The sequence below is a fragment of the Psittacula echo genome (genome assembly GCF_963264785.1).
Source record: "Psittacula echo genome assembly, chromosome: 5".
Classification (NCBI taxonomy): domain Eukaryota; kingdom Metazoa; phylum Chordata; class Aves; order Psittaciformes; family Psittacidae; genus Psittacula; species Psittacula echo.
Window position 1 is genome coordinate 50,149,592 of NC_137739.1, and position 12,475 is coordinate 50,162,066.

The following is a 12,475-nucleotide window of genomic DNA, read 5'->3' on the forward strand; positions in this document are numbered from 1 at the left end:
GTAAAAAAAGCAACACAACCCCAAACCACGCACCTCTATGCGGCAGTAGAGGGAGTCTGTAATCACAGAGACATTGACTTACATGGATCTGCACCTCCAAACATCCCATTCACCCAAAATTCTGCTGCTCCATAGAAGGTCTACAAACCCATATGAAGCAGAAATCACACTGTGAAGACCAATTCATCAAGTAAAGCCTAATTTTACAACATCCCGAAATTACACACCAGAACAGCACCTCTTGGAAAAGTTTCATGGTTCAACTAAGAGAGACAAAGCAATACAACAGATAAAACCAGATTGATAGCTTTAAGTCCAGTTAGCCGAATGAGATCCTTTCCAGGCACTCCTTTACTGGATACCTTCACTTCTGTTCTGAAGCAAAGCTCCTTACCTGTACCAAAGTGGGGCAGTATTACCTTTCATCAATATCTTAACCATTTTGTGAACTCCTTTCTGCTACTTTATTTCCCCTTTCTGAAAAGAAACCCAAGAAGTTCTCTGAAAAGCCAAAGAAATTCTGCCAAAGAAATTGCAGTCAGCCACCAAGCTCAAAACGATTTTAAGTACACTGGATAGGAAAGTCACAGACAAACAGATAAACCTGAGAATGCAAGTGAAAAATTACTGGGCGAGTAGTGTCAGACCAATCCAATACTTGCTCAATGGTTTTACAGGATGAATAGAGAAAAAGCTAATTAAATTAATCTGATTTACTAGAAAATATTAAGCTTACAGATGATACAATGTCTGCATAATTTTAGAAAAATCATTGATTTCATGGTTTATTTTACAATAATTGGATTAGTCTACAAGTTAAGGCAAACATACTAACGCATTTGCTTTTCTTTTTAAATCATAGTTATAAAGGTTACACAAAGTTCTCCAAAATTTCTAAGAAATGTTCACAATTGAAAAAAAGATTAAGTTTCTTGGTATCAGTACATAAAAAAAAAACAAACAAACAAAGACAGTGTATACAATGCCATTATAGTGACAATATTCAAATATCTAATGGTAATATTTACGCCATTTGAACAATGTGCTTCAAATGGTTAACTTCAGAAAGTACTTACAAAGGTAAATAAGATTGGCAGCCGTATCATAGTATTCATAACATGAACATAATTATATTGGCTATTTTCACAAAAAACGAGCATTTGGTTTCTGAACAATGAAAGCATATAACGATTAAATAAACATGAATATGTATGTATAACAAGTATGCTGTTGCTTCATATAGTCTGGAGCTACTTTCAGGTGTTTGTTTAAATTCTTTTGAAAGGAGAAGCTTGCTTTATATGCACTTTGTCAAATGTTTCTCCAGGGAACGGTAAAAGCCTATTTAAAGTCATGAAAACAAAATCCAGAGGAGGGCAGCCCTTGTCAGTGGGAGGACGGAGCGCAGCTTATGTATCACCATTTAACACTGCCAGGCAGCTCTGCAGCAGCTGTAAGTTACCCTGTGAAAATAAAGGAAAACGTGACCACATTTCCCTACTTTTTTACACTTGTGACAAAAGAAGATGGTTTTCAAATAGCAATGACACCACTAAAGGAGAACTGACAGGCATTAAACTTATGTCGAAATATTTGTGCAGGGAACTTTTATCTTAAAGAGTTTTTGGAACATAGAAGCATTGTGTCTTGGAATTAAATGGAGCCAATTTGAGATTCAAAAATAAGCATTTCCATGTTTCTTCCTAAAGATCTAGTCTGATCACAAAAACTAGTGACTGCAGAACACTCTGAGCAATGAAGTTCAAAGTTACAAAATCTTCATGTTTTACATAGTATTGCCATTACTCTGTCGCTTGAATATTATTCCCAAAGCAGAAGTCTTCATATGTTATACTGAATTCACCAAGAAGCATTAACCAATTCACAGGACTCAGGATCTCCTCACTAGGAAAGGATCCATCTAAGCTCATAGCTCTGTTCAAGACCAGGACTTGTTTAAAGATAGACTGATTTATGTGCTCAGCCAAGTGATTTAGCCATCAAAGTTGAGTTTAGCCATTAGAGCCAGAGCTCATGAAGCGATTATCAGAACATTAACTAAGCTTTATCTCTAAGGCCAAGTTCTATCCCTTTTTTCGGAGACCTGTAGGTCAATTTTTAATCTTATTTAAAGCATTCTGATTCTACCATAGAAACATACAGGCTGACTTTCAGATTTCTGAATGAATTTACAGAATTGACACGTAAAAAGATACCCTTGTCAATTAAGCATATGTGATTGATTGTTTTTCCTGGAAAATAAATCCTGGCTTACTTGTCAATCACCCACACCTCCCCCCAACCCAAAACCAGATCAACAAAACAAAAAATCCCCCCCCACCCCCCCCAAAAAAAAAAAAGCCCACAACCCCCTCTGACCAGGTATTCACATTGTTTCATGCATTCATTTACGCTTAGATCACTCTATGAAATAGCTGTAGCAGACTGGTTCCCAAATCTGAAAGCTCTGTGTAAGCAACAACGTTGGGCTGTTGACAGTGTGAAGAGTAATTCCTATCAGGTTCAGATAAAATGCAGGAACAAAACAGTCTGAATGAACAGTACAGGTATGATAACAGCCCAGTTATGTACACAGGAGAAATGGCTTCCTTCTAAAAAGTCTTTGTATCCAAAACTTCAAACAGACAAAAGCATGTCATTAAACAGTATCAGTAGCTGTGATTTGCAAGGCCTTGATAAACAGTCTACGCAAGTACTAAAGAATTTGTCATTCTTACTTTTTCAGTTGAAAGCATTCCAAATGACCTGTGGTAGTCAAGGACACTTGTCCCTCAGCCCGAAAGGTAAGAAATAGTAATTCAATTCCCCATTAAGGTTCCTATAATCCAGATTAAGCAATTAACTAAATTAAAGGCTTCAAAGCAGAAGTTGTGCCTACTGAATCCTTTTTGGTCTTATCCAGAAGACATCAGTTTCAGTTATGGCTTCAACAGCTTCTGCGAGATGAACAAGTTCAATGTATGTGAAATGCATGGGGACTTGGTGGCTCATCTTTGTTGTGTAGAGGATGCATAAATCTAAGGCCTCTGTTACTGAAGCTGATTATTGGCTGTAATGAATAAAAAGGAATACTTTAGTCTGAAGTCTTCAGTCTTCAAATGAAATACTTCAGTCTGAAGTACACCTGTGGACTACACACAAGTTACCTATAACAAAAGCATGACAGTTTTGGCCATCTCTTTATAGCTCAGCAGCAGCAGGAAGTATATTTGCAATTCACAGGCCACTATGTAGCACCCTAAAGAAAAGATGGTACCAGGACATCCTTTACACATCAGTCGTTTCTAGACTCAGCCAGCCAGTCTACTGAAATTTTCCAAACAGGCACATCATTCATTTTCATTAGATCAAATGTACAAAGTTCACAAGAACAACCTTATTTAAATTAAAATAAATCAAGGAAAATAGAGGCTGTAAGCCATTACTCTTTCTGGCTGCAAAATCTGATATACTTGACTTACATCACATAGCTCGAGAAAGTCCTACAAATTCAGACTCAGAAAAGCCTTTCTTGTCAACTCAAGTCTCCTAAGGTCTAGATATTACAGTTACTGGCAAAACCATTGTGATGGAAACATTCTTTTCTAGAAAGAAAGAATTACTGACAAAGCATATAACCAAATCCCTTAGCATTGGATTTTGCTTACTCTATTCTTCTGTTAGTTCCAAACAGACATCTGTTGCAAGTATAGCACAACTAATTCTTTTTCCAAAAAAACCTCACAAAGGCAAGAGCATATATACTAATATTTGTGGAAAGAGATTTTTTTATTTGAGGGAAGTGGCTATTTTACTCAGTTACAATTCATATGTCAAAAGATTCTAAAAGTATAGCCATGGCTACAAATGCTTTAAGTATATGATTATAGCCTTAGTAGTTTCACCAACTATCAAACCTCCTTTCTTGAACATGAAGTCCAACACAGGAATTCCACAAAATCCAATCATTTAAAATACTGAATAGGTTTAAATGCAGCTTTTGCACTAAATATCAAAACACTTAATCATGTCTTACATTAACTACAGCTGCATGAAGCCACAAAGAAACACAGAGCTAGCAAAACAGAAGCTAAACACTACCTAGGGGGATAATCAGACAGAACAGCCATAGAAAAAGAAACATCGATCTGTTTAGTATAGGTCAGAGACCAAGCAGAACCTGAAGCTGCAGTCTGACAGCTATTTTAAGTAAATCTAGGGTACATGCCGCTGCTAAGGCGGCAGCTGTCTTTTAGTCCCAGACCCTTCCAGTCAAAACTGTGTGTTCTGACACAAGGCATGCTGTGAAAACAAGACTGAAAGTAAAGCTCAGAAAAAAACAGAGCAACTTTTAGCTTCATCTTACTACACAGCTGCACACATAATAGTGCCAGCATAAGTGAAAGGAACAGAGTTATGCATCATCATCATCCTTCCTGGCAGCAGTCTGCACTTGCATCAACTTAAAGCAATGTCAACCCACAGTCTAATTTTTAGCTTTTTCAAAAGGCTGGAGCTGCAATCAGGAAAGGACAAGAAGATATTAGCAAGTATTTTATAAGGAAGTGTTATAAACATAACTGGGCAGAGAAAGTGTGCTTAGTATTTGGATATACAGTGTCCTTGATTTTCTAACAGCTTGATTTCCCTATCACCTTCCAGTCTTCTCCAGCCATACGGCCAGACACAGCTCAGGAAATGCAAGCTGTGCCTCTGAACCTTCTGCCAATACTTTGGCCATTCTGACTTTTTTGGTGCAGCTATCTCTGTTTTGGGATTTGTGTTCTTTCTGCACAGAGCAAATAACTTTTAACAGTAAGTCATGTAGCAGCCTTCATTGTGACTTGAGTTCTTCCCAAAGACAGCCTCTCAGGTGAGTTCAAGCACCCACTGCTGCATCAGATTTCACCTCCATGCTTTCTGTGCCAGGCAAATCCAAGTCCAGAAGCTAGACTGTTTCAGAGACAGATGCCTTTGCATGACATCTAGTCTGGAGGTACTTGTTCCAGCAAAAAAACAACAACAAAACCCCACAATAGAAGACTTGCAGTGAAAACCTGCAGCAGTGTTATCTGTTGCCCCCAGCCCCTTCTCACCAGTTAGAATTTTTGCTGAGAAGCGCACTTACAACCTGAGTAACAGATAAGGCTGCAAAGCCTGGGAGTGCTGTGTTTCACATGCCGTTGACAAGACAAGCACTTTCCAGTCTGGGGTTGCTAAAACTTCACCTGCCTCCTGTAGCTGCAAAAGCATGAACACAGAGACTGCCACAGCATCAAGCAAAGTCTTTTGTCCAGAACCTTAAAACCAGGGAGCTTTTAATTTGACTGCCTTAATTTATTACCTACATGAAAAAGCAGCTTTCTTTCTGCTTCTACCAGCCCTCTTTTGACTCTACTGCAAGAGGAATCGGGTGTCTACAAACACCCCAGCTTAGCCCAGCCAAAACTAGGGTCACTTGGCTTCTTTTCAGTGGGAGCACTGTTCATGATTTGCACTGCAACAACAAACATAAAAACGTCCTCTCTGGGACAAGGAGAAACGTTCATATTCCCCTAACACTTCATACATCAGGGTACAATGCTACCTTAAAATAACCCAGGAGTCATTTCATATCTTCTTTGTTTCTTTCATGGAACTACCTCAGAAAGTCTCCATCAAACCTTTTTATCCTTCAATACTCTGTACTGACTAATAAAATCCCATCCATAAGACTGTGCTCAAATACGCTGGTTACAGTGTTAATAATAAAATTTCCCACTATATAAAATCGAAAAATATGATCTATTGCACTTTTAAATTCTGTAATAATCCAACTCAGAATCTGTAGAAACAAAAGCACAGCAACCAAAGTGATCCACCTGTAGTAGCTTGCCTTGAATAAATATGAAACACAGGCTTGGAAAACACAGAACTTTCAAACTTAGTGAGAAACAAAATATCTTTTCATTCAACATTTGTTAATATTTCAAAAAGCGTCACTTTTAGTCCAAATGGCCTTTTATATTGTAAAGCTTTAAATATTCAAAACTGTCTAGTGAATCTTACAGTGCTCCATAACAAAGTAGGTGAAAAGGCTCAGTAAAAAGAAAAAGTTCACCTTCAAAACCAGGACTACAGTTCAAAACTTCTAATATAGCCTTATATACTCCTTGTTAGTAAATTTACTAAGACAAAGGTAAGTCACAGACTGAAACAGAACAGACTATCTAAAGACCTCCATCTTAAACATGGACTGTGGTGACAAATGAAGAATGGCTAAAAAAAAATTCAAGCTTTTCCAGGTAAATTAAGGACATCAGGAAGCATGTATCAAGGAAGTTGAAAGCTACAGAAATTAATCATTTTCCCTCTGCCTTCCACAGTTATTGGCTGTCAAAATTCAAGAGAATATTGCTACACGATTTTGACTTGTACAGAAAGTTAATACAATGATTCTTTAAGTATAATTTAGAAGATAGAGACATTGTTAAAACATTCTACTTGAGGGCACATGGGGACTTCAGCAAGGGTCAGTTACAAGAGACGATGAGGAGTCAGTAACTGAAGTAAGACATAAGTGGTGTGGATTCATTCCCTTATTAAAGCATGATACAGCAAATCAATAAAAACTGTTGCAAGTATGACTGTTAGGACTATTAATTTCACTAAAACACGTAACTGGCACATTCGTGACCAGACACGGGGATTTCTGGAAGACTCAGGGCTGGCTAAAGGCAACTGTTACACACAGAGACATAGGAAGGCTGAACAGTGCCAAGTATTATGAGACGTTTTAAAACTCTAGGGGAAATATAGCTGAATTTCTGATATAGCACATTATTCCTTTCTCAGATGAAAAGGGTTTAGAGTATTCCAAACCTTACTGATTACCAGCAAAATATCCCATCAAGCTGAACTTATACTTACAAAGATAAAAAAATGTCCCCAAAAGAACCCTTTTTATAGTGCATTAATTTTACAAACAATGGGTTTGGCAGAATGAACACTGCCAACACTGCTGAAAGAAGTGTGAAGCAGTAACAAATTAACTCAGCAACACTATACACTCTTACCTAGTCCTTTCAACAGATATATTCTGAGTTAATTCAAAGCCTGGTAGTCAACACACTTTCAGATTTGTGATAATAATGAGAATCGCTAAAGAATTTCCTTTTAAAAGAAAGCCGCCTCCTGGTATAGGACTGTCAAAGTAACAGACTGTTGCACCTGCCCGTGAAACCAGAGCAGTTAACCCCATTTAACCAAAACCAATAATTTCATATGGATTAGAAGAATCAAATATATTGTGAAATTCAAGGACAGTACATGCCCCTTAGGCTTTTTCCTGCAAAAATTTATTTTACTGAAAAGGCTATCTGCAACATTCCTCTTTTGTTAGCATTTTATAGTTTAAGGGCAAAAAGGCTCAAAAACCAGAGTAACATTGATCTGACTTCAGATATTTCCTGTGTGATCTCATACTTAATAGTTAGCCTATCCTATACACCAAGTCCCCAACACCTGGATAACAGGAGAAACCACTTCTTATCTCACAGTAAAATGGGAAAGATGGGGTTTTAAAAACAGGCACGTATTCAAACTTTGTCTCTAGAAGTATCAAAACAGCTAGAGAAACATAAAACTGAAGCCAAAACTGTCTTCAAGGAGATGAGTTTTCCAAAGGCACCTCAAGCACACCAGTCCCTCAGAGATATTTCACCTATGTACTTCCCCACTGCCCCCCTTATTGAAGAAAGTTCACCTTTCTGGATGGTGCCTACCTTTGAATTCCCCTTCCCGAAAGTGAAGTACATATCACACAATAAATGTAACCATTTTGGTTATTCAAGCATATAATATTTAAAATCAATTTAAATACTGGTCAAAAAGGATCACAATTACCTTAGCATGCTTTAATTCCAGTTCTGCTAGTTCCACCAGATTTTTTCTGAATGCAGCAACTCTTCTTGTCTTAAAGTCTATCAGTTCTGTAGAAAATAAAAATGTATTAATTAGCAGTATTATGCTACTGCCCTGAACTGCTAACAGACTTTCTTCGGGATGGATAGGTAAAGGGTCAGAGAAGGCAACAGGGAAAAAAACCAAGCACATTCCAGGCTAAAGATATTGCTATACTGTTGGATGAAAGCAAATTATCATTGCAGTTCCTCATCTCCAGCTAACCTTTTGTGAACACAAAGCTCTTTTGAAAGAAGACTGCAATGTAGGTGCTTTTAAACATTTACTTCTCTCATTCCACATGCATTGTTCTTCCAAGGCTTTATGTAAAAGTCTTTAGGGAAGACACTAAACTAAAATTAGCACATATGCTTTATGCATATACTTTTGTGGCTAACAGGATCACTCATTCTCCACTGTCTCATTTATAGGAATCATTAGTCAGATTTACAGGGTCAAACAACTCTTAAATGATAAAAAAAGAAGAGCGTGGTGTTTAAGCCTTTAACAAATCTGCCACAAATAATGAGCTAGATGACTACTAATTCAAAACAATTTCAGCCTAAAAAAAAAAAAAAAAAGAATTAAGTTCTCAGGAAAAGGGCAACACGTAAATAAGGTTCCTTTTCTCTAGAGCCACTATAAATCTGCAACTTCAGCAAAATCCCATTTCACGTCTCTCCCTTTTTTATCATGTAGTAGCATTTTATCATGTATGTAGTATCATCTCTGTGACAGACTTCTGCCTTCACAGTAGAATGCATAAAACCAAAAGGGGAATTTCAACGATACGTTTAAAGATGAGGTTTGCCATTACTGCTAGCAATTACCATTTTGTATCCTATCCCATGCATAAATACTAAAAAAAAAAAAAAAAAAAGTGGTTAATAAATAATCTTCACCTAGACTTTGCTCTGCCTAATGGAGCTGTGAGGAGCCAAAGGAAAATATTATTTCAACTTCCTAAAATAAGTAAATACTGACTGAAAGATAATAGCTCTGCTTAGGACATAGAACAAAAATCTATTCTCACTAATCATATTCTAAAATCTGTTACTTTTCAAGTAGTAACATACAATCAAAGGCCACCAAGTACCTTGTTTTGCAGATTCAGAAATTTTCTCAAATTTCTGACAGCATATTTGCTGAGTAGTTTCAGCTTGCAGTACATCTTTATTTTTTGCCCTTGCTTTATCCAATGCCTTATTAGCATTTTCATAATCCACTAGTGACCTAGATCTTCTATATAAGAGATCCTACAAAAAAAATCACATAAAGGTTATATGGAGTTTACAAGAATCTACCCAAGGATTTTAGTACATACTGAATATACATATATATATATGAAAACATCAGATTTAGTCTTCCTTGCTGTATTTCAGTTCCTACTGAATTATCTGCATTCACATTATTTTATCCTGCAAGCCACAGCAATGTCCATACTGAATGAGACATGCAACATTAATATTGTTTGGTCTACATCTTGTCTGACAAAGGCTAACAACAGATGGCTTAGATGATACTACAAAAAGCCTATGAAAGGGCAATCATGGGAAATTTCACAGCTTCTTAGATTAAAAACCAACTACATTTAGATTATGTATTTGAAATACACACAGGGCCCAAGAAATAGTAGTAGCATTTTTTGTCCAACAGTTATTGCTGTGATCTTCCAACTACACACATTTTCTGTCAAATGCTTCCTAATTCTGTCATATTACTTAATTACCTTACATCAAATAGCATTAAGAATGAAATTTTCTGTAGGTACAGAATATCAAATTTGGCCCATGTGTTTTTGTATCAGCACTTGCAGGTCATCTGGAACATCCACTTCTAATATTAAAAAAAAAAAAAGAAAATATTGCTTACAGTCTACAAGCAGCAAACACATGAAAAATTCACCAACAGCTCTTCCACTGTTTTTAATTATACTGCACAATTTGGCATTGATAAGTGGACCACACAGTTCCAAGCTAATTCCAAACGGTCCCACAGTCAGCAAATGCATTGTTACTCCTTATATACAACGCAGATCCAAGTTTTACACTTGAGGGATAAACTGCAGGCTACAGGTGGCAGCATTTTAACCTACATACTGTGTATTTCTCAAGATGATCCCTTATCTCTACCCCCTCCCCCTTTCTTGTTTTTAAATAAATACTACTGCACTGAACAAATGCCCATAAATTCACCTTAGCAGCTTGAGATTCCCTTAGGTAGTATTTCAGAAGATCAGAAAGTTTAAGGTCCTCATCAGCAGATACCCGGGCCTCTATTTTCTGGAAAAACAGTAAGTAAAAGCATCAATTTAAAAACATCCAGACCTTGGGTATTCACTTGTATGATGTAAATAAACATAGAATATACAATAATACATGACAGATTGTCTTTTTCAAAAATCAAGATGATGCATTTGTGACAGAATACTTAAAAAATGCATCATGAGAGGCAGTATTAAGATTTTGTATTAAAATGTAAACAAAAAACAACCATTCGAGCAGTAACTGACAACTACCTTTCTATGTTAACGAACACTTTCTTCCAAATTTCAACTGTATGTATCAAATACTAGAAAGACAGCAGAGAAACAAAAACATACCTAGTATAAAGAGTTGCACAAGAAGTTGTGATGTTTTTGAGATCAAAGGAAAACAAATTTTTAAGGCACCTTTGCAGACTGGTTGTGTAACTGTGTGTATTAAGTTCATTGGTCTCTTGGACCATTTATTTGCTTGTATTTGAACACATTTCTATGAATTTAGAAACAGAATCTGCAAGTATATTTTTAATCAAAAAGGCAACATTTTAGGTCAAAGCAAATAATTCTGTTAACTTCATTTTCTTTAAAGTATGTACTTATATAGGTACAATTGCTTGTGTTTAGGAAATGCACACATTTTTTATTTGAAAGTCTTCCTGATACATGGCACACATCTCCCGCTCTACTAAGCCAAACAAATAAGGCAAAATAAATAAGATATTTGAAAATCTAGTTAGGAGCATCAACAATAGTATCTTTGAGTCAAAGAACTGCAGAAACAGATCTTGGCTCCAGAAAAAAAAAGCAGCATGACTACCATTTTTTTTGATTAAGGATTATATTCCTGATTTTTTTTTCTTCCATAGCAAGTTCTGTGATAACCCATTAACAAGTATTGAAACATTTCAAAGGAACAGCAGCTTTACTAGTGTATTACATAGAAAACAGGAAGACTGCTTAGAAATGTGTAGTAGTCTGAAGAGTCCTAAAGATCAATCATCTTACAAAATGTATAACTGAAATCTTATGCTTTTTCACTCCCTACCACACACTGCTTAAATGCTTCATATAGAAGCATCCATAAGACATCCACATATTAACGTCTAGTTGACACAAGATGTCCTACCACTTGCAGGACGTACACAAAGAATGTATCTAAAAAGGTTTCATAGTACATACCCTTGTTTTGTCAAATAACTCTGATACCTTCAGAAAAAACCTGCACAAAGGAAACAGCTTATATTACAACATTAATTTGAACAGTCTAATTACTTTCTAGAATTCGAAATATAATCTGTATCTGGCAATAAAGTCTGTAAAGGCACTGCTCAGAACTGTAATTCACAGAACTCAGAGAACATAATGGATCCAAATTGTAGCGCTTCAAACATCTGGGAATTGTACAACTTAAGAAAAGATAAGGGACAAAAAGCATAAGGGATGGATGTTTTTTACCAAAGAATAATTGCACAGCTCCTCAGGGATTCTTTATGCTTTCGTAAATGAAACCCCAACCACCACCACCACACTGGTTAATGGTCCTACGTTATTATCAAGTGTCCTTCACTTAGATTTGAATGTGCTTTTCTGCTCGCAGTAAACATGACACACACCCGACTTGGAATTCAGGGAGGCTGAGCAACAATGTGGCACATCATTATCACAGGAGACAATACAAGAGTTCAGTGTGACAGCAGACTCAATTACAGTCAAATCATACTGTTTCGATACAAGTCAGACACAATTCCTAACAGACCCCATCAAATCTCAGTACTACCATCAAAGTAATTGGTATGTAAGCTATCACCAGATCTGGAACTGTATCATGGTACTTCAGGTAAATTACTGAAAATAAGTTAGTTACCTTTCATACCAATCTCCTATCTGTCATCACACTGACTCTTCTAAGAGTATACATTCACAAGCATCAGCATCTTTAAGCTAGTTAACCAAGTTTTACTTTCAGATACATCAAAGTTCATACTCAGGTAAACCACTGAGAGATAAAAGGACAAACATCTGTACATAGAGACCCTCTTCTATTTTCAGAGCTCTAGTGATCTCCGTAGATCCCTTTCTTTTCCAAGAAAGTTGCAGTAAAGTTGCCAAAACAGCAAAACTACTTTTCAAGATGTTGATGCAGGAAATACCCACAAAAGTCAGCGTACTCAGCCCAAGACCTGTTCTTGCTGCACATGTCAAAGCACTTAAAACGCTTAGGAAAAAAAAATCTGGTGAGTTGGGGCTTTTTTCTTATTCTATGAGAACTTT

At 36.6% G+C, this 12,475-nt stretch overlaps 1 protein-coding gene across 5 annotated transcripts in view; it reads right to left on the bottom strand.

The window, feature by feature from the left end:
* Positions 1–476: 476 nt before the first annotated feature.
* Positions 477–12,475, bottom strand: part of SNX6 (sorting nexin 6) — a 28,159-nt gene continuing 16,160 nt past the window's right edge. For 4 of the 5 annotated variants that reach the window (XM_080619328.1, XM_080619329.1, XM_080619332.1 and 1 more), the window contains 5 exons: positions 11,384–11,423; positions 10,137–10,223; positions 9,038–9,197; positions 7,885–7,970; positions 2,683–3,070 (listed from right to left, as the gene is read on the bottom strand). In XM_080619328.1, coding sequence (XP_080475454.1) covers positions 2,975–3,070; positions 7,885–7,970; positions 9,038–9,197; positions 10,137–10,223; positions 11,384–11,423 — 469 coding nt within the window. In that variant the 3' untranslated portion in view covers positions 2,683–2,974. Of the gene's footprint in view, positions 1,464–2,682; positions 3,071–7,884; positions 7,971–9,037; positions 9,198–10,136; positions 10,224–11,383; positions 11,424–12,475 lie in introns of those variants that run through there. The other variant, XM_080619330.1, reaches the window with a different exon arrangement.